We start from the raw sequence: 24,054 nt of genomic DNA on the forward strand, positions 1-24,054 counted from the left end.
AAAGGGCATCATCATCATCATCACCATCATGTCCTGTAAATTCAAACCCTAAAATGTGCACAATTTTAAAAATGCATTCACTGAAAAGGTTTTGACACTAATAAGAAAAGTCAGCAGAACAGCTGACAAGCAGCAGTCTCTCACCATTTCTCACCTCTCGGGTGTTTGTAGAACTTGGTTTTTATAAGCTCCATCTAAGTTTGAGGAACCGGAGATTCCTTCTCTGAGAAAAGCCCTAGCCAAGCTCCACTAGCACCAGTGACCCAGAGAAGAGAAACTGCTAGCTACCTGCAGAGAAGCTTCGAACAGGGCCTTAGAGACCGGAGATTTCTCTCTCTCTCTCTCTCTCTCTCTCTCTCTCTCTTTCCCCACTCCCCCTCTCTCTCCCTCAAAATGCAACTGGTTATTTACTTGTATGCGTTTTAAAATCGTCCGTTCAAATTCGGAAACTTTGTGAGTGTGTCTGAGTGAGTGAGTGCGTGCGTGCGTGTGTGTGTGTGTGTGTGTGTGTGTGTGTGGTGCGCGTGCCAGTCTGCCAGTGGTTTTTTAAGAGCACTCACGAATCATATTGGGATTTTTTCCTGCTCCCTCCCTCCTTTTCCGGTTCTCTGTGAAAGCTTTCGGGTCTGGAATCAAAGACGCAAGCAGGCATTGTATTTTCACCCTGCAGACTTAAATAACATTCAAGAAATATCATCAGAGAAACCTAACTCTCAACAACCAAATTGACTAAAATTCTATACCAAGTTTAAAAAAGAAAAAGTATGTGCCTAAATTATATCCATGCAACAAAAAATTCATACCCAAGTATATTATTTAAAAAATATATATGATACGATTATATGTTCCAAATAATCACTTTAAACATAGCCAAAAAAAAAAAAAAAGGTTTCAAAGACATCAAATAGCATAAAACATTGTACTGCAGAGACGGAAGAAATGCATTTAAAGCACCGATGAAAATGGCGTGCAGTATAATTACCTCAAATTGCTGTTCGCTTGACACCCTGACACTAATTTTATTCAAGCCATTGGGAAATAAATGTTTTAAAAGCACTCCTTTCCAAACGCTGGAGCCAGTGGGGGCTGTGAGGTCATTAAGGAAAGGAAAGGGTAAAGTTTTCAGCACGCAAAAAAGAATTAAATAATCCATTTAAAATAAGCGTCTATCTGGATCGACAGCCTTTAATGCCCACATTTTTAACGCTTGCCCTGTACGTGGATTGATTTTTTTTTTTTTCCTTCAGCATTCCCTCACCAGATGGATTTTTGCTACTGCAGATCAGCAGAGGGTGTCAGATCTTTCAGAGTGCACCAGGCTGGAACAAGCAGAGCTTCTTAGCAACTCTCTTCTACCCCCTCCCCATTCTCGCGCTCTCTCCCTCCCTCAGACAACTCGCCCCCCGCCCTCCGCCCCCTCCACGTAATTCCGAAAGAGCAGAATAAAGAGGAGAAAAAGAAAAGAAGAGCTAGTAACCGAGAGCTGGAGCCCAGAAAAAACGGCTGAAGAGGACCGAAAGGGAGGAAAGGAAAAGGATGGACAGCCACAAAACGCAGCGATTGCGGAAATTTTCCAGCGCCATTGGCTCGGCAGCGTGAGTCCTTTCGGTCGGGCGTGATTTCAGCACCGGGGGGACTGGACAGCACCTCGGGGGGACTTCTGGGCAACCTGCAACCACAGCAAGAACTCCATCAGCCGCCTCAGCTACAGAAGCCGCCGAAAACCCTGCTTTGTATCAGAGAGGCAAGGTCAGTCCGACGCACAGCCATGCACAGGCGGTGCGCCTGTACTACGCTGCAAACCCTCTGCTTGTTTCTCTAACATGCACTTGCTTCTAATTACTAGCATTGTTCCCTTCCTGATTAGTGAGGACCACTAGATCAGATTCTGTAAGGGTGTATTTTTAATTTATATGTATATATTTAACTTCTTTTGGTAATTTTTAAAGGGTTGAGGGAGAGTGGGGTTATTTTTTCTACTTTTCTTTCCTTCTCTTTCTTCTTCTTCTTCTTCTTCTTCTTCTTCTTCTTCTTCTTGTTTCTTTTTGTTTCTTTTTTGCTTGCCTTGCACTACGTGCCTGGATAGTTTGTGGATATAATTATTGACTGGCGCCTGGGTTGTTGCAGTGCGGGGGGGTTAGGGAGGAAGGAATCCACCCCCACCCCCCCAAACCCTTTTCTTCTCCTTCCCTGGGTTCGGACATTGGAGCACTAAATGAACTTGAATTGTGTCTGTGGCGAGCAGGATGGTCGCTGTTACTTTGTGATGAGATCGGGGATGAATTGCTCGCTTTAAAAATGCTGCTTTGGATTCTGTTGCTGGAGACGTCTCTTTGTTTTGCCGCTGGAAACGTTACAGGGGACGTTTGTAAAGAGAAGATCTGTTCCTGCAATGAGATAGAAGGGGACCTGCACGTAGACTGTGAAAAAAAGGGCTTTACAAGTCTGCAGCGTTTCACCGCCCCGACTTCCCAGTTTTACCATCTATTTCTGCATGGTAATTCCCTCACTCGACTTTTCCCTAATGAGTTTGCTAACTTTTATAATGCGGTTAGTTTGCACATGGAAAACAATGGCTTGCATGAAATCGTTCCTGGGGCTTTTCTGGGGCTGCAGCTGGTGAAAAGGCTGCACATCAACAACAACAAGATCAAATCTTTTCGAAAGCAGACTTTTCTGGGTCTGGACGATCTGGAATACCTCCAGGCCGATTTTAATTTATTACGGGATATAGACCCGGGGGCCTTCCAGGACTTGAACAAGCTGGAGGTACTCATTTTAAATGACAATCTCATCAGCACCCTACCTGCCAACGTGTTCCAGTATGTGCCCATCACCCACCTCGACCTCCGGGGAAACAGGCTGAAAACGCTGCCCTATGAGGAGGTCTTGGAGCAAATCCCTGGCATTGCTGAGATCCTGCTAGAGGATAACCCGTGGGACTGCACCTGTGATCTCCTCTCCCTGAAAGAATGGCTGGAAAACATTCCCAAAAATGCTCTGATCGGCCGAGTTGTCTGTGAAGCCCCCACCAGACTGCAGGGGAAAGACCTCAATGAAACCACGGAACAGGACTTGTGTCCTTTGAAAAACAGAGTGGATTCCAGTCTCCCGGCGCCCCCTGCCCAAGAAGAGACCTTCGCTCCTGGACCCCTGCCAACTCCTTTCAAGACAAATGGGCAAGAGGATCATGCCACCCCAGGGTCTGCTCCAAACGGAGGTACAAAGATCCCAGGCAACTGGCAGATCAAAATAAGACCCACTGCTGCGATAGCGACCGGCGGCGCCAGAAACAAGCCCCAAACCAATGGCTTGCCTTGCCCTGGGGGCTGCAGCTGCGACCACATCCCAGGGTCGGGTTTAAAGATGAACTGCAACAACCGGAACGTGAGCAGCTTGGCTGATTTGAAGCCCAAGCTTTCCAATGTGCAGGAGCTTTTCCTTCGAGATAACAAGATACATAGCATCCGAAAATCGCACTTTGTGGATTACAAGAATCTCATTCTGTTAGACCTCGGCAACAACAACATTGCCACCGTAGAGAACAACACTTTTAAGAACCTTTTGGACCTCAGGTGGCTGTATATGGATAGCAATTACCTGGACACTCTGTCCCGGGAGAAATTCGCCGGGCTGCAAAACCTCGAGTATCTGAACGTGGAGTACAATGCAATCCAGCTCATCCTTCCTGGCACCTTCAATGCCATGCCCAAACTAAGGATCCTCATTCTCAACAACAACTTGCTGAGGTCCCTACCCGTGGACGTGTTCGCTGGGGTCTCGCTCTCTAAGCTCAGTCTGCACAACAATTATTTCATGTACCTTCCAGTGGCAGGGGTACTGGACCAGTTAACCTCCATCATCCAGATAGACCTGCACGGAAACCCTTGGGAGTGTTCCTGCACCATTGTGCCTTTTAAGCAATGGGCAGAACGCCTGGGTTCCGAAGTGCTGATGAGCGACCTCAAGTGTGAGACGCCGGTGAACTTCTTTAGGAAGGATTTCATGCTCCTCTCCAATGACGAGATCTGCCCCCAGCTGTACGCGAGGATCTCGCCCACGCTAACTTCGCACAGTAAAAACAGCACTGGGTTGGCGGAGACCGGGACGCACTCCAACTCCTATCTAGACACCAGCAGGGTGTCCATCTCGGTGTTGGTCCCGGGACTGCTGCTGGTGTTTGTCACCTCCGCCTTCACTGTAGTGGGCATGCTCGTGTTTATCCTGAGGAATAGAAAACGATCTAAGAGAAGGGACGCCAACTCCTCGGCGTCCGAAATTAATTCCCTACAGACAGTCTGTGACTCTTCCTACTGGCACAATGGGCCTTACAACGCAGATGGGGCCCACAGAGTATATGACTGTGGCTCCCACTCACTCTCAGACTAAGACCCCAACCCGGGTAGAGCAGGGGAGCGGGAAGGCTATGCGCCCCCTCCCCCCCCCCCCCCACACCAATCCCCTACCCGGCTGGCATCCCAGGGGTCAGAGGAGCCCAGACCCAAGTCCAGCGTGCCCCAAGGCTTTATGGACATAAGTAAATAAATAACTGTGAACTCGCTCCGCTGAGAGGGTTTGACCCCTTAGCTCCCTTCTGGAAACAAAGAGCAGACTGTGGTGAGCTGGGAGAGCGCTGCCAAATCGCTCTTTGCAGCGAGCTCCTTTTGATAAAACCCAGCAGGGGCCCTGCTCGAAGAACTAGCCCTCTGCGTTGGGGCTGACCGGGATGTCTGCTGCGGTCCTATACATATATACGTGTACCCCACATCTATATAGAGAGATAGATATCTATTTTTCCCCCTGTGGATTAGCCCCGTGAGGAGGGGGGGGCGTGATGGCTCCCTGTTGGCTATGCAGGGACGGGCAGTTGCACGAAGGCATGAATGTATTGTAAATAAATAACTTTGACTTCTGACAAAAACAAAAAGTGCTGCATGGCTCGCATGGAATCCACGCGCTCCAGGGACGCTGCCCTCCTCGGCGACTGGAGACGGCGTCACGTTCACAGCACCCACCCTCTTACCTGATAAGTCCCATCGTATCAAACTTTCTATAAACAAAACACAGTATAATCAGAAAGTGCCATTTCGCCATTATTTGTGATCGGTAGGCAGTTCAGAGCGTACGTACGTTTACTGTGGAAAAAAAAATGTAAAGGTTTTATTTAAGACATTTGCATGGCTAATCATCGGTCCATTTTATGAGTTAAAAATGTATTTTGTTGAGCGGAGTTTTTAGGGGTTGTTTTGGGTTCTTTCTTTTATTTTGATGGTGATGTTTTAATTTTTTTTTTGAGGGGGAATATTTTTCTATACATATCCAATAATGCCTTTCATCTGAATGTAAAATAAGTACCCATGATTTCTATTATAGTATCAGTGTAATTATTAAAAAAAAAAAAGATTTTGAGGCAGTTAAGCATGACCAATTAATGTCATTCTAGTGCTTAGGCTGCGATCTTATGGTAGCAATTCTGTGCTGGTGTAAATCTTACTTATAAAGTAGGAAAAAAGAACCGAGGAAGCACGTGAAACTTACTAATTCTATTCGAGGATTTTATAATGGCATATTTTTTCAGTATTAAAGTGAAAATGTTTTCAACTCTGGGTCCTTACATTTTTCCAGCTTCATGTTTGCAACTGGTAAATTGGATTTGCGGTGGAAGGGACGGGGGAGGGGGACGGTTGGGGGTGGATCCCTTCTAGAACTACATCAAGGCTCTTTAAGCGTTTTACTTAGCTTTTCATCCTTTACGTAGCTCCCCTCCTCCTCCATCCGCACCCGGGCTTTTTCCAGCTCTCCCCAGTCTGTAAAGCAAGGTCTTCCCCAACACACTCTCCCTCCCTCCGCCCCTTTTTCCCCTTCTCCTTATGCGGCAGTGAATCCCTTTATTAATACTGGAAATCCCTCGCTGCTGCTTCTGCTGCTGCTGCACACACTGCAGATATATTAAGGATGTTAGTAGAGATTTGATTTAATTGACTCTGCCTAGATCGGTCTCATTAAACAGAGTGGAGATTTCATTGGTCAGCACTCTTCGATGAAAGACAGCCCTAATGACTGGCATTTGAGATGCTGCTGGCGTTTTGAATTCAACATCTGCTGAAAACGGTAAAACTAATTAGTGCCCACCCACCCTCCCCGCCCCAACAACTGCACACTGAAATTTGTTAAAGCACTCATCTTTATGAAAATCAATCATTATCCTAAAGAAGTGTTTCTCTCCCATCGTTCGGATTTCTAGTTGTGGCCTAGTAATTAACAAGAAAAGCATTGAACTGTTTGAATTTTATGAGCCAGTGTAACCTGGCCTCAATCATATCCCTCTGGGATTTCTAAGCAGTCTTTTATCAGCAGTTAAGGGACAAAAGGCAAGCAAAACTACACATATTGATGGGGGTCTGCATTCCACCACATATCCACCTTGGAGAAGTGTATTAAAAGACTGCAGACCACAGATTTAAATATATATATATATATATATATATATATATATATATATATATATATGATTATATATATATGATTGTAAATCAGCTAATGAAAACTCCCAGACCAGTAGTAGTAAGATTTGCCTTCTAGAGCTCATATTCTAAAGAGAAGTAATTTCCCAGAACAGTGATGTTCTAGAGTATGTATTATTTATTTTAACAGTTTTTAAATAAAATCTTTATTATAAACTATGACTATACCTAAGGCCATTCATCATTTTCTCTCTTGATTCTTTTGTTTGTGGACTGCATTTCATAGTGATGAAATTGTAACCTACTATCCTCTGACAAATATTATGGGCTGTTTATTTATTTATTTTTTCTTATGAAGGACTGAATTCTTGTTTTGGAGAGTACAACTGGGTTCCCTGTAAGCAATCAATAGATTTATTTGTAATGGAAAAGTTGGAGAGGAGGGGAAGAGTCGTATACTCAGCAATATTATGACCTTAAATGTAGATATTCTACATCTCTGGTGGGAAGTGATATTAAAAGAAATCTAGTGAAGCATGATAGTAATGTTTAAAACTAATACATGATTAGTCTAAGTCAGGAAACTAGAACTTCTCCTAGAAGGTCTTCACTGGGGCAAGAACTTTTGTTCATACTAATTAAAAATAAATTATGATATAGAGCAAGTTTAAAGAGTAAACTTAGTTTTTAAATACTGCTTTAACATCTTTGAGTGAGCCAGCCATGTGCTAAATAGTTTACATAATTATTTAATTTAACCCTCACAAATTTTGACAAATATTGTGATAATGTCTCACAATATTGCTATTTCCATTATACTGATGAGAAAATTGAGGAGAGTAAGCGATAACTCAGATCATAACTGGTAGATACTGAAGTGGTATTTAAACTCAATTTTCTTTGCCCTACCAAACCTCATTGTTTGAATGGAATGGTCGTATATATTTAGCAGGATAAACTCTTAAAGAAGAGTATCCTTAAAAAAAATACACAGAGCTGTAGAAATACTTTATAACAAGTCAAAAACCCAAGTTGTATCTTCTTAATTGAGTATGTATAGGTAGCTCTTTATATTTCCAATATGCCTTGCAGCAAAAGAAAATTGCCCTACATTTAGAGGAGATAACTTTAGTGTGTTGTCCAAGATTGTATAAAAAGGCAAAATAAAAGAAAAAAGATGAATTGCTATATGCATTTATCAATTATACAAATTAAAATCATTAAATTTTCTATTTATTGGTTCTAAAAATATTAGAATTATCAAATATTTTAATAAACACTAATATATGTTAAAAATCCATGTAGAAAAGGTATTCAATGACTTAATGTAAAAGAACATTCATTATTTAGAGAATTTTTATTTTGATAAAGAATCTCTATTGCAATTATATATATAAGCTAATATATAACCATATATGTTAGTTTTGGTTTAAGGTAATATATATTATGTATTAGTTTAGTTTTCAGGATACATAATACATATGGTCTTAGCGCATAACTTTCATTTACAAGTGCCTACCTTATTGTTGTTGCCTTTATATAAAATGTTCATATAACTAGCTGCCATGTGCATTAGTTTAGATATCTTGTTTCCAATTAAATCATATTTAATTCATCAAAGTAAGAGATTTTAGTTATGCCAGATGGAAAAGGAGGAAAAAAGGAGGTATGTTGTTTAGTTCCATTGCTTTAAAGAAAGTAGTAGCTTCTGTGGTTGCTGCTGTAACTAAGAATATCCTAGAATTTAAGTTGTTGCCATAGAAATTTATTGTTTAACCATTTTTACATGTTTACTCAGAGGAAGCTGGAATAGCTGATCTAACATTAACATAACAGGATTCTCTTTCTTAATAGTTTTTATGTCAGATGTAATTAGAATTATCAGGCATTTTAATGTGTTAAAAATTATATTGGTAATTCCAAGGACAGTTTGTTAATTTAGCTTTTTCCAGGTTGCTAATAAGTGTTATTTGGTATGTACAGAGAGATGGATAAATTTGCAAGGGTGAACACAGGAAGTGTGTGTTTTTAATGTGTTGGTAGAATATTAAGTAGAGTGGTTTCTAATTCAGCTCTTTTGCTAGCTAATTTATAAATACTATTTTTTTTAATTTTTTTTAACGTTTATTTATTTTTGAGACAGAGAGAGACAGAGCATTAACGGGGGAGGGTCAGAGAGAGGGAGACACAGAATCTGAAACAGGCTCCGGGCTCTGAGCTGTCAGCACAGAGCCCAACGCAGGGCTTGAACTCAAGACCGCGAGATCATGACCTGAGCCGAAGTCCGCCTCTTAACCGACTGAGCCACCCAGGTGCCCCAATACTATTTTTTTAATATGTAAGCTTATTTGAAGAAAAATGGAAATATAAACTGTGATTAAGATTTCATTTTAGGGGCGCCTGGGTGGCGCAGTCGGTTAAGCGTCCGACTTCAGCCAGGTCACGATCTCGCGGTCCGTGAGTTCGAGCCCCGCGTCAGGCTCTGGGCTGATGGCTCGGAGCCTGGAGCCTGTTTCCGATTCTGTGTCTCCCTCTCTCTCTGCCCCTCCCCCGTTCATGCTCTGTCTCTCTCTGTCCCAAAAATGAATAAAAAACGTTGAAAAAAAAAAAAAAAAAAAGATTTCATTTTAGTAGGTATTATTCAAATGAAACATATTATTTAATTTATAAAAGATAAACTCTCTATGGTATCAGTAGATATAAGAAATGTATACTCAAGATTTTTAATGTATAGGATTTGCTTCAGTTTGGCCCTGAACCATAAAAATAAGAAGAAGACTAAAAATAAATTTTTCATGTAATCCCCTGACATTTTCTTCTTCATAAAAATTTACCAAAAATATTTTTATTGTTGTTATAAAAAGTAATACACAGGACATTCAGGACTTCCTTCTTGGTATCAAAACCTAAAGATATAGCACTAAATGGTTCCATGAAAACACATGTTAAAAACAGCAATCCTGAAATCTGAACCAGTATTGACTCTGCTGTAACCCAAAATTGCTGTCAAAAAAATTGAATCATTAAGAAAAAAAAAAACAGATTAAGTATTTAGAACTAAAATTTTATAATGAAATGAACCACTGAAGAAATCATCTTTGATTATTGAAGCCCAATATAACTCTTTGGCCTCAATTGACCAGCAATTACAGTATATGGCTTAGACCTCAATTATCTAATTAATTACTCTTTCCCATCCATTTATTTGTTAAATATATGCTATATCACATACTTGAAATATAATTATATTTCCAACTTGAACTTTGCCTGAGGTTTGCAAGAAAAGAATTATCTAATAGTTTAAAGAATTTTGAATGAGTAAGAACCTAAATATTCAATTGGCAACATTAATTGGGCAATTGCTACATGAAAAATACTGGGAAAACTCTTTTGGGAAAAGAGAATAAGGCACTTCTCACCTCAAGGAGTTTACAACCTACAAAGCTGAACTATATCCATCCTTGTAATTGTAGAATGGTACACCATTGGCAATTCTTAGAATACTACTAGAAAATTTTGTGTTTCTTTCTTTGAAGTGGTTTAGGTTTTTAGCCATTTGGAAAAGTGCAATGGTCACATCAGCTTTATTAGTTGTTATGCAAATAGTTGAAAATCTTAAAATGATATTTTTAAATGAAAGCAGTACTTTAATTATCCGCTAGTTTATTTCTTTTTCTGTAAAATGGGAATAATGTCTGCAATTTTGTAACTTCAGTTACGAGTTTTTTATCTAATCATTCTAAAAAGAAACAAAGCGATTTTACCATAAGTGAATGATCATTTTTTAATTTTAATTGTTTGAGAAATCAAATAAGTTTAGGAAATTTAATAAGGTATTTTATGATATCATAAGAATTTCAGAATAGTTGTCCTTGGTTCTTAGCTTTGATTTGTGTTGTTTATATACATAAAATAGATTAGTCACTTTAATAAAATATTAATATTCTTTTATAATTGTGCTGTAAAGCTAATAATCCCATAGCTATGTGTTGTTTACTGAAAGCTAATATTCAGTTACTTAGTAGTATAGTCCAAAGGTTTAACATGCAGGAAGCAGTAAGCAAAATCATACATTTACTTGCTTCTATGCCTTATTCCCTTTGCTTCTAATTCCATTTCATTTCTTGGCAGAAGAATACAGGAAGGAAACATGTTTAGCTGCAGCATATTGATAGAAAAAGTCAATATATAGTGAAAAATGAGAAGTGCCTCGAATATAGATGATAAATGGCTAATCCATACTGCTATCAGAGAAGCAGTCTGTGCCTCCCAGGAAAGGGAGATAAGTGTAAAGGGCCACTGTTACCATAAACAATAATAGCTCTTACCAGACTCTGTGATATTTATTGTATACTTTCCTTTTAAATCAAGATCTTTTTAACGTTTTTGAACTGTACATGATATGAGAAAGTAATGCTCATTATTATAATAGCAATATGATTTGAATATTAATATATATATTATATATAATATATACATACACACACAAAGAACTTTGTACCACTGCCATAAAATAATAAGATTGCAAAATAGTGAATGAATTTAAAACAATGTCATTGCCTATACACTATAGTAGAATCCACATGTTTTAGTTCAGGCATTTTTATTTATTAAAATAATTATTTTTATAGTTACAAGTAATCCTACGTGACTAAATTATTATATCTAAAATATTTTGTTGTATAATATATGAAATGGTATCATATAATAATCATTTGCTAATTTCTGTTCAGTTACATAATTTCTATAGCTAATCTGATTTAGTTCTGAGTCCAGTTAACTTTATCTAATTGGATATATTTAGCACCAGTTTGTGTTTTGGTAGCTTATACAGAAAATGGTTAAGTACCATTTGTCATCACGGAATTGTAAATTAATGTTAGTGAACTTTTCAGGGTTCCTAAATAATGAATCTAAATTAGTTTACTTCATTATCAGATAAATCTAAAGAAATGAAATTACACAGCAAAGGGTTTAATGCTGTTAATACCTCTGTTTCCTGAATGAGTAAATGTTTTCTGGTGTCGTAATATATGCTTTAATGAGAGTTTATTATTATTATTATTATTGGAGTCAGAAAATGTTATATTTTGTTATTTTTCAGCAAAACTTTGGTTTTATGACATTTGTATTTTTCAGTAAAATGGTCATTTCTTTAACAATCGAATTTCATGTCACAGATGGTATTTGGTATAATTAGACATTAAGACATAACAAGCAGGGTGTTCCAGGAGGGTATTACATCTTATGGTGTAATGTTATGAGGAATAAGACTTGGAGCCAAGAAACTAACAGCTGGAAGCAGCAATATTCCCCAAGAAATGAATTACATGGAATGTCATGTTACTATTACAACTTAAAATTTATAACATCAAATTAAGAGGAAAGTCAGATCAGAGCCCTTTTGAACATTATTTGCATAAGTGTGACATCACTTTTGGCTAGCCCAAAACTATTTATACCACAAGTTTTTTATTAACATAGAACATGTTTTCCAGCATTTTTACATGGATAGCTAATATGGTGCCTGTTAGATTTCCACCTCTGAAAGCCCAATTTACATACTTGATGAGTAATCAAATGAACAAATTGGAAACAGTTATTTTCTTGTATAAAGTCAGGGGTTTTTTGTTCATAATATCTTAAGCTAGTATGACATATATAAAGAAGAGTAATTTCAGTCTTTATTTTGCTGGTTTTTAAACCATGACTGAGAAATATTTTGACCACGGCCTTTATAATAGTGTATTCGTCAAGACTAACACAATTGTTTACGGAGGCAACGTTGCATTGGTGTTGGGGAGATACATCTTAATCATGACAAATTCAGAAAACAAAAGCAAAAACAAAAAAAGAAAAACAACTATGGATGATGGAAATTTTACTTTGATTGATTCAACATGTATTTCATGTATTCATCTGATTACCAGCTATATGACAGGTACTTACACAGAGGATCTAAATCTAAAGGAAACAGACTAGATTTCTGCTCACTTGAATTTACATTCTATAGGGTATTACAGAAAACAAAACAAAAAAAGCAGTTAAGATAAATTTGAATAATGAAGAGTCATGAATGAAATGAAATAGGGAAGGGGCTGATGATCTCTTTTCTTTAGGATGATCATGAAAGTTCTATCTGAGATAATGCATGAACTGAGTGAAAATGGTAACAGACAATCATTTGAAGATTTGGAGCTGAGAGATCCTGGCAAATAAAACATCAAGTACAAAACATCCTGATTTTAAAATGTGCATGGAATGTTTGAGGACTAGAAAGAAGACTAGAATGGCTGGTATCTGACCACAGACAGAGCTGAAACTGGAGAGACAGAAAATGGATAATGCCTTATAAGCCATAGCAAAGTATTTGGATTTTAAGTATAACAGAGAGTTTTAAGCAGCCAAGTGTTATGATTCAAGCGGTATATTTAAATATCCATTTTGACTTGTTTAGTGAGAATGAATTATACGAAGGCAAGGAGCTGCTGTTGGAGTTTGGGATAAACATGATGATATCTTGTACAATAGAGGCAGGAGGGGAGATGGACAGAAGTGGACAGATGGGGGGTATCTTTTGGTGTCAACAGAACTCCATATTGGAGCAGACATTAGTGAAGGTAGAAAAAATACTTGTACGTGTGTGTGTGTGTGTGTGTGTGTGCATGTGTGAGTGTGTGTGTGTTTTCTTTTTCAAACGATTTGATGGTGGTATCTTTTATTGAGAAGGGAAATCTAGAGGAAGCAAGTATTAGGTGTCAGAGCTGGATTTGGAACATGGTAACTTTGAGATGCCTATTTACATAGTCCAGGTATGTTGTTGGATATGGGACTGTGGCGTTCTGGAGTAGTTTAGGGAGAAAATACAGAGTTGGAATTCATCATTAGTCTTTTATTGACTCCATTTTATAGAATTAAAACCTAAGCCCATGGTTGTGTTTAACCAGAATATATAATCTATATTCAGGGAAGATTTACTCAAAATTGAGTATAAAGTTGATTTTAGAGACAACTGATGTGGGAAAGTTATGAAACGTTATATCTTTAATATTTGTACATTTTCCCTCAAACCAGAAGACAATACATAAAACCTAGCAAAATATTCACTTATGAAAATCAATTGAAAACAGGAGAAAAATAGTCTGGAAAAGAATACAAACAACTTGTGACCTAATTGTACAATGTAAATTTTAAATTGAAATGCTTAAGGTCTTTGCTTTAATAAGCATATTTCTGAATAAGAAAGTAGCAACTAATCATACCCATTATCAGTTACAAAAGGATTTTTTTTTCTTCCTCCAAGAGAAAATATTTCTGGCAAAGGAAGATTAGCTTTCATAATCAATAATAAGACAAAAATGAAGATTGGGCTATTCTTACTTGGTAGTCAAAGGTTGGACTCCGTTTAGGAAGGTTTCCTTTTTACCCTTACTTTTGGGCAACTCGATGATCAGATTATCTCTGAAAACCTCCCACAACACATTTGGCATTTAGTCCAACCCTTGAAGAGACAGCACAATAAAATATATTTCATGTTTTCCTCATAGAACAATTTGTCCACATGTACATTCAGCTCACCATCAGTAACTGTCTCTAATTCTTAACCCTCTAAGTGTAATTGAACTTAATTTTCTAAGTAAATTGTGATAACCTTTCATTTAATGTAGTCCTGCTGTAATTCAAATATTCATTTGACATTGTACAAGGATAGTTTCCCCTCATCAGAAGGCTTTTAGTAGCTTCAGTTCTTTCTGTGTAGGTGTGATGCCATGTCGTAAATACTCAGTTTATTTTCAAAAGGAAAGTTAAAAGCTGACTGAGAGCTCTGCTTAGATTCTCGTAACACGCCCTTACGGTGCTACAGAGTTCAAAGTCTTTGGGATCATTTATGGGGTCAACAACAATGTACCTACAATCAGAAGCTCTGGATTCTGGATTAAGTCATTCTCTAACTAGCTCTGTGATCTTAGGCAAGACTCTTAATTCATCCCTGAAATGAGACTGCTGGACTGGAATAAAGAAATCAAAAAAACTTTTTCTGTAATGGTCCTAATAATAAGTATTTTAGGCTTTGTGGACTGGATGCAAATCTAGGACATTATAGACATATTATATATTAAATATGTGTGTGTATTACATATTATATATATGTGTGTGTATATATATATTAAAAGAAGAGAGGAAACAAATTTCCAAAAGTATGTGTTGACAAAATTTAAAACTTTCTTCACACATGGAAATTTGAATTTTATATAATTTTTATATGTTATAAATACCATTTTTTTCAACTACTTAAGAATGTAAAAACATCACATGTGGCATAAAAACAGAAAGCAGAACTGATCTGGCCTATGGAAGGTAGTTTTTGAATTCCTGAACCAGATTAGCTCTAAATTCCTCTAATAAAGCTCAAATAAAGTTTTTATTATATAGTCATTATAATATTTCCAATTGTTTTGCTCTATGAAAATTGTGTAAGATTTTCAAAATTATACAGGGCATTTGTCTAACTTTTTTTTTTCCATTCAGTGTTTTATGTTTTAAATTATGTCAGGGAATGTCATCAATTTATAATTATAAATGTGTATAAAATAGGCCAGGGATAGGGGCACTTGGGTGGCTCAGTTGGTTAAGCGTCCGACTTCAACTCAGGTCATGTTTTCGCCATTCATGGTTTGAGCCCTGCGTTGGGCTCTGTGCTGACAGCTTGGAGCCTGCTTCCAATTCTGTGTCTCCTTTTCTCTCTGACCCTCCCCCGCTCATATTCTTACTTTCTCTCTCAAAAATAAATACACATTTAAAAAATTAAAAAAAAAACAGTAGGCCAGGGATAAAATAATGTCTGAAGAGGACTGACAATAAACTAATCGTGTTTGATCAAGAATTATTAGAGTGGTTAAGAGTCCCATCTCTAGAATTAGACTGTATCAATTCTAATCCTAGCTCTGGCTAGCTGTGTGAACTTGACCAAGTTATTAACCTTATGGCTCCTCGATTTTCTCACTTGTAAAATGTAAATGACAATGTTAGTGCCTACTTCATAGCAGTGCCGTGAATATTAAATGTGTTAATACAGTTAAAGTGCTTAAAAGAAGTTTCGATACATTAGGATCTTTCAGAAAGCATTAGCTATTAATCGTGATTCTCTATTGCATAAATAATTTTACATAATCCTCAAAACAATTACAACTAGTAGGTCAGTTTTTAAAATCACTATTTTTCAAATAGAGAATCTGAGGATTAGAAAGCAACTTGCCTGGGAGAATACTGCTCAGTGCAGAGCCAAAATGCAAAGCCAGATCAGAGGGACTTTAAAACAAATGCATTTTAACTGCACAACTGGGTATTTGATGAGAAATTATCAGTGTCTATCCAATCCAATCTCCTGTTGCATTTTTCTGACATACATGTTGTTGTTTTTCCTGGGATTACAGGCTTATAATGATATTTTATTGTATCTCTCCATTCCACGCCCACCTCAAAGTACACACACACACACACACACACACACACACACATATATAATTAATTTGACACAATTAAATTTACCCCCTCTTCCCAACTTGCTCAATTACTGGACAGTAACTGACATTCTAAAATTTTATTTGTCTTACATTGGCCTTCAATTCCTAAGCTTCGTTTAAGTTTCTACATAGTAGCTGATTTTAGCCAATACGCAGAAGGAAAAGAAAAAAACAAAACAAAAACAAGCTAAATGGCACGTGGATATGACAAAATTGATTAATATGACAACTCTCTGCAAGAGGTAGGATATTTAAAAATATTTAATAGCAGTATGGTAACAAATAAATGCATTTCTAATACTAGCATTTCAACAAGGATGTTTGGCAGGATGAATGTGTCATGGTGCTTCTAAATACATACAAATAAGATACGCTGTGGAACCAGGTAACATGTTTTATGCATTTTATTTTATTTTATCATTATTATTATTCTTTTAAGTAATCTCTACAGTCAGTGTGGGGCTTGAACTCACAACCTTGAAATCAAGACTTGCATGCTTCACTGACTGAGCCAGCCAGGCACCCCATTTTATTATTTTTTTAATTGAGGTATAGTTGACATACATTGGTTTGAGGTGTACAACATACTGATTTAACAAGTTTATATGTTACGCTATGCTCACCATAAGTGTAGCTCACTTTAAAAAGTATTTAAATAAAAAAATCCGATTGCTTCTCCATCATATCAGAAAATGAAAATGGTCAAATTTGCCTTTTTGGGGCTCCCAAGGTGTCCAATAGAACTGGAAAGGGAATTTAGACTAGTGTTTGTATAAGGAAAATTCTCCACCAAAGTCAGTTACAGAATTGGAGTAACAATTATATTTGGGTTTGAAGACTCTGTATTAGTTATATACCAGGGACCACAGATCTTTTTGCTTGGAATAACAGCTGTCTGTGAATGAATATTTAATATAATATTGTTGCTACTATGAGAGTACTAATAATCCATGCCATCATTTTGAAAGGCAATTCATTCCACCTTCCAATGCCAAAAATGAAGCAGGCTAAAATGTCAGAATACATTTGCTTAGGATAGGAAACATGTTTTCCTCCCATGAATTACTTCCAATAGAATCTGTGTTGACTCTGTTATTTATGGAACTGTGTTCCATGATCCTAAAGGTCCAGGAGATATTAAAAAAAAAAAAAAAACACACTGTGGCCTCTAAAAATGATTTCTTGACTTTAAAATTTAGAGAAATACTGCACTATATATATAACTTAAGTAATCATCTTTACTATAGGACTTAACTGATTTCAAGAAATACTCTGAATCTCTGTGAGAAATGTATGTATGTAATATTTCTCACACTTATTGACCTCAGAAGTCACTACCCTTCTGTCACCTACCATCCTTTGTTTATTCGTTTGTTTTTTTCAGAACACTATTTAGAGACTTAAGGGACACAAGAGATAACTGCCTATGTACCTAATTTAGGAGAGGTAACAAAACAAAACAAAACAAGCTGAGATCTTTAAAAAACCTGAATTTTAGTGGTCTATAATAATAGGCTTAGAGCCAGTTACTTCTGACAGAAAACTAACAATCCAGAGAAATAATAATAATAATAAAACAAAAAAGGAGCCATTACTTTCACTTCCTATGGCTTTCAGACATTTCTGAATCCAAATTGTGTGCCATTTACCATGAAGAGCTTGGACTTTCTTCAACTGTGCCATCTGTTGAAGCACAGGATAGATCACTACTTCATGACCTAGTCATTCAAAATAGATTGTGTCTCAATAAATACAGAATACTCCACTGAACAATTTTTCTTTATTAATCTGGTTTTGGAAGATTCTTCCATTTAGCCATGTTTTATTGGAATAAAATTAATTGATCACAATAGAGCTTATTTTACAACAGTGTACAATTCCAAGTTATCCCAATCCCTCTTGTCTTCAATGGATTATCTTTTTCCTGCATAGACTTAGTCAGCCTTACAAGTAAAATATAACTAATAATAAACTGACAGTCTATGGTGATTAGTGTGCAATCCCTTAACTCTGTAACTGGAGGGCTTCTTTACCTTTATAAGCAAGTTTATTTCCTCTAATTTGGTGTGTTAAAATGCTGATTGATTTTCCATCTGAACTTATCAGTTACGACCATACTTAATGAAACAAAAGGTCAATTTGTTCTAATTTGCTAATGTTTTGTTAAATCAGTAAGCAAATTCTACTTGTTGAAGAATTCACCTTTCCCCTTCTTTTAAAATAATTTATGCCTATGTTCACAGTGATAAATAGATATTATTATACATTAGCAAATCTATATCCTTTAAATTCCATTAACATTGTAAGTTCTTGAGCAAGGCTTCTGCCTTATGTATCTTGTATCCTCCTTACTTATTTGGCGAATAATAGATAATTAATATTAGATGATTGAATGAACACTTCTAAAAATACATATCTTTATGCTTTAAATATGGTTATAGAATAGCAAGGCAAAATCATTTTCAGCATATTTTCAGAACCCACACTCTTCCTAAAACAAATGTTTTCCAAACCACAAAGCACAATACTTGTAAATAAATTGTTCATTCCTAAGTTTGTTATGGAGATAAAAGTGGCTATCTTTCAAAGAGGGCATAGAGCTTTATCTTTTTGTTAAGTTAATCGTGATATATTTGATAGGTAGAGCTAGTAATAGACTTATATAAAATTAGATTTACACAAAAGGTAAAAAAGTCACAGGCTATAAGTTAGCAAAAAGAAATGTGGCTACAATTGTGGTGAGTTTTTAAAAAACTCACCAGAGTCTTGGAGGAAAAATTTTCTCCTACCATGCACACAATACCCGCTATGGTATAAACATAAGGACAATAGTAGACCACAGCTTCTGGGACACTGACTCATGAAGGTTTGAATGGGATAGAGCAACACTGAATATAGGTCTATATTGAAAATATAGAAATACTGTCTTTTTTTTTTTAATTTACTTGTCCAGTAGAATGGTGAGAAGGAAAATGGTGCATTTACATAGTTTATTGAATAAGTAAAGCACAGCTTTATTATTGATTTATTAAAATTACTTGTTTATATTGACTGGCATAAATGTTTTATGTATGTGAGATTTACCAAATGCATGTCACACAGCACTGAAATAAGTGTCAACTACATTTGCAAATAAGACTTGAGTTTTCTAGATGATTTTGAAATTTAAGCTTTCATTAAAAATATGTACTGAGAATTGTCAGTTTCTATTAAACTCAATCATATCGTGTCCCAAATTGCTTTTGGCCAAAGAGGATTAGTTACTCAACATTGATTTTCATTTCTTGTTACTATTTTATAATTCTTGTAATCTCTTTTGTATTTTAAAAATTGTCTTATTCATAGGCAATTATTAATTATCATCTTTAAGAAATTCCAAAGTGTATTGTTAAAAAGAAAGCTTTCAATTCTTAGAACACTTTAAGGACATTTACTGTTTTGTAAACGAATTTGAAATTGATTTCCTATTTGGAGATATTAAACAAACTCATATGTCTCTAAATGTTACAGCAGAAACAACCATATTATAAACTATTTTTTTCTGTATTATAAATTTTATTTAAAAATACTAAAATCTTAAATTCCTATGGACTCTACAGGGAATCTTGCTTTCTTTGTTTTTATTAGTGGTTTTAAAACATTTTGGTGGATTCACATCAGCAACTAAAATTAAGATTGGATGTATTTAATCACTGGACAGAAAATTTTTCTCTTTTGACAAAAAATAAGGCCTGTGACTCAGAATTTTCTTAACAATGTCTTAAAAGCAGATATTTACTAGTAATGTTTACTTTGTTTTTTTTTTGCTAAATTATTTAATCCATATTTAGGGACATCAAAAATTTTGTTCATTTACTGAAAGAGAGCTCCTACTTAATCTATGAATGTTTGGGAGGAAAATTTTTAAAAACTCAAATTTAAGGGGAAAATACATGCACTATTTGCTGATTACTCCTCTGGACAAGAGGTGGAAAAACTCTCCAAAGTGTGCTGTAGGCATCAAAGGAGTTGATAGGAACCAAATAATGGACTTCTGCTGCCTTTAGTGTTAAAAACACAGCTTGCATCTTTCTACTTCTGTGATGCATTATGGTTGACACAACTTTGAGATAAAATTAAATGTGATTTTGACCCTAGCTGTGTAGCATGAATGCTGCTAACGGAGATAATTTCTCCCTTTCCATATATATGTTCAAGGGTAGGACAAAAAAATGCCAGGAGTGCCTAGTCATTTTGGCCTTCTAAACTAAGGGAGACTTGAGACCTTTATCCTTACTGATCACAAAGAGAAGAAGTGAATCTCAGTTAAATGTAAGAAGACATTTTGTAAATTGAGCTGTTTGATTCTATGGGACTATAGATGATTACGAATCACATTATTTCAGCAGCCTGGTATTATGGCATAAGTATTTTACCATTAGAGTTTTTCTGTATAATGAAAGTGCAACTCATTTGCAAATGTTATTTGTTCTATTGATTTTGTTTACTCAGTAAAATGTATGTTTGAGCTGTGTTTCACTTATATTAAGGATGATTTAGTTTTGTATTATATTTTTGAGTTATGAAATTGCTCGAAGAATATTTCCTATGCGTTTTCATGTTTATCTATTATTTAAAATTAACCTAAGGCCTAGAAGACTCAGAATATGTCTCTGCATATTCTATCATATTAAGAATAATAGTACAATTAATTACAATTCTTCTTTTAAGCCAACCCTAAAATCTTGAAATGTGTGTGAACAGGTAAACAAGTTCTAATTTATCTATCTTCTAGCTCATACTGAAAACCAGCTTAGAGAAAAAGTTATTGTTTGAGAAGACAGTGCCAAATTGAAGATACTTATTGCGGTACTCTAAAAATGTGCCCAGGGTTAAAATATATCACCCTGAGACATTAGTCAGGAAACCTGCACAGTTAATAGGAACCCTCTGTTTGACTAATTGTTGGCATTAAGAAGGAAATTTCAAGGTCTATTAAGAAGGAAAATGAAAACCCAAGTGCATGTGTGGTTTAGAGTGTTTAGTGGAGTCTGGCAAGGACATAGACAAAAAGTAATGAACAAAAATAATAGAAAATGTTACAAAGAGGCCTTGTGAAAGTCAAGTACTATAAGAGGGATAAGGAGTAGCCAGGGATGATCCTGAGGGCAGTTTGATCTATGGTTGAAGGATGATTATTCTTCAGATTGGTAGTATATACCATAGCTGTAGGTATGTGTCTTTCAACTCAAGCTGATTATTTAGGAACAAATATTAATGTTTGGTAGATTTTTAAAAATCAGCTACATATCAAGAACAGGAAAAACTGAGTATCAGGGTGCCTGGGTGGCTCAGCCAGTTAAGCGTCCAACTCTTGATTTTGGCTCAGGTCATGATCTCACAGTTCCTGAGATTGAGTCCCCAGTCGGGCTTTATGTGGACAGCATGGAGCTCACTTGGGATTCTGTCTCCTTGTTCTCTGCCCCACCTCACTTGTGCTCTCTCTCTCTCAGAATAAGTAAGTAAATCTTCAAAAAAAAAAGAAAAGAAAAAAAGAAAAAGAAAAGAAAAGAAAAACTGAGTATCTTCCATCTGAACAGAAAAAGTATTTATTAATGGATATCAATTTATTTTAAAATTTTATTTCATTAAAGACATTTCCGTGGTAAATAGTTTTATGTCCTTATTTAGATTTAATTTAAAAATGTTTCTATACTACTCCAAAACACTTGGGTTGTAAGTGGAGACAAATGATTTTCTATGTGATTTTAGTGAATTAGACCAATAAGAAAAATGTCCAGGGTGATGAGGCATCTGAAATTAGGGATGTTAAAATCGTCACTTCCCTTTTTCTTAGTTAACTTAAATCTCTGTTAAGTCGGAAAATGTTCTAAGCTGAAAAATATAGTAGTATTACTTTGGGTAATCCAAACCAAAATGAAACATGCATATTATTTTGAAATAGTGTATATCATCAGTCACTAGAATTATTGAGTGGCCAGTACATATGGAGTGCTGTATTGACATTCGCAGATATTCATACATGTTTAGCTCCAATTATAAGCAAGTATTATTACTACCTTTGAGTAAACACATTTGTACTAGTGATTTAGATGCGCTTTGTGTACAGGAGTTAGAAACATAGATAAAGCACTAAACGCTCACATTTTTGTTCAGTACAAATGACGCTAATCAACTTCTGACTGATAGCTTGTTGGACTGAGCCAAGGAGCAGAGATGATGCGTTTATGTACCTTAGCTGTGTTTTATTAAATTGACCTCATGACCTGCCAGGATTCCTGCTTCTCCCGAGTGCTGAAAGACACTTGTGTTCACAAGCATTTATTGAGTAAAAAGCAATGAGCTAGGTGTTAGGTACAACATGATAAATAAAACAGTCCAATTTCTCAAGGAACTCACATTCCAAAGACTTTTTTTGTCAAAATGAAGTTGTTGCATTGCCTGTGTGAAAAGTATCAGAGGTGCTTGTTTCAAGGGCAGATTCCTGGACAGAGTCTTAAGTTTTCTGCTTCACCACCTTGAGTTCTGGTAACCTTCATTTAAAAAATAATGCCCTTTATATTGCTTAAGCCTTTTTATTTAGAATACTTTTGAGTATTAGATTCTTTAGCAGAAACTTATTTTCAAAGTAATGTAGTAATAGGTATGCTCAGGGAATTGCAAGCATAGAGAAGGGACATGTAACCCAATCTAGAGGAGCAGGAAGGCATTCTTTGGACGGAGCATCTAAGGTCGGCTATCACAGGAGGCCCCTATTTCTCATGTGTGGTTTGGTGGGGAGCATTCCAGGGCCTTTCTAGCAGCAGATAATCTCCATATCAAGGAAGAGATGATTAGTAAGAGACTGGTATAGATGGAGAAATGCAAGGAATTTGTTTAGGGGGAGAATAAGGGACATAAAAAAGGAGGATTAAGAAGATGATTAGGCACCAAATCATCACAGACCCTGAATGTTATGTTAAGGATATTGGATCGTATCTTGTATTTTACTGGTTTTGATATTCAAATGCAAATAAAATTGATTATTAAAGAAACAAGTCCAGAGAGGGAAGCAATGCAGAATTTTTAACACGAAAGCTGTTCTTCTCCAGCTAGTCGTTGCCATGGGGAAATGTGGCATAGAATTGCCAGATTGTCCAGTCTTTCAAAAATAGCCAAAAATCTGGTGTATTCATTAGAATTAGGTTCAGCTGCAAATAACAGGATATCTTAAAATAAGTGTTTCAGCAACAATGAAATTATTTATTGCTCACAAATTAGTCTGGAAAAATGCAGTGCTAGGCTAGAATGTCAGTTCTGTTCTACCAAAACTATATGGAGCCAGATGATGTCTACCTCACTCCTCCATTATCCCTGGGTTCTGACTCTTGTTGTTATGATTCATTGTGTCCACGCAGCAGAAGAAATGAACAAGGTGATGGAGGAGGACAGTGTTCTCATTTAAATAAGTTCACTGGAGATGGCCATAGAGCTTTATTCTATGTCTACATGCCTTAGGTGTAAGGAAGACTGTGAAATGGATTTTTTAAAATTCTGAGTAGCCATTGCTCATTAAACATTTTATTATTATGGAAAAAAAACACAGAATGAATATTAGGGGACCAGAAGCATTTTGCACTACATTCAATTACACATGAAATATTAAGTATCTATCTATCTATCTATCTATCTATCTATCTATCCATCATCTATCTGTCACTATGTATGATCAATACTAGTAATATTGGGAAAAATGTTTGAGCTATACATAGTCTTCAAGCTATAAGTTTGTTAATGACAGTCTTTGTTTTATGGGAATCTTTGGATATTCTGGAGGAGCAGATTTAGCTGTTCAATATACAGAGAAGGTTTGTGTCATAAGCTATTTAAGTGGTCAAATTATCTGAACTTGGTGACTATATTTTTGGATAAAAGGGAGAGGGAGAATTAAGGAATTACTTCCAGGGTTTCAGTTTGTTTTATTTGACAGATTAAGGTGCAACTACTAATTGGAACAAAAAAAAATCCCAAAGGATGATTGGTTTACAGGGGAAGAGAAATCCATTTTTGCCCAACCCTGCATTGGC

General features: G+C 36.2%; 1 protein-coding gene across 1 annotated transcript; it reads left to right on the forward strand.

Annotated features, from left to right (window-relative positions):
• The first annotated feature begins 1,129 nt into the window (after positions 1–1,129).
• SLITRK1 (SLIT and NTRK like family member 1) lies at positions 1,130–5,442 on the forward strand. The gene is made up of 2 exons (XM_060636867.3): positions 1,130–1,749; positions 2,246–5,442. Exon 2 carries the CDS (start codon positions 2,299–2,301, stop codon positions 4,387–4,389), a length of 2,091 nt encoding a protein of 696 aa, XP_060492850.1. The 5' UTR covers positions 1,130–1,749; positions 2,246–2,298; the 3' UTR covers positions 4,390–5,442.
• Positions 5,443–24,054: the final 18,612 nt, after the last annotated feature.

This window comes from Panthera onca, chromosome A1 (assembly GCF_046562875.1).
Source record: "Panthera onca isolate mPanOnc1 chromosome A1, mPanOnc1 haplotype 2, whole genome shotgun sequence".
NCBI classification, from domain to species: Eukaryota; Metazoa; Chordata; class Mammalia; order Carnivora; family Felidae; genus Panthera; species Panthera onca.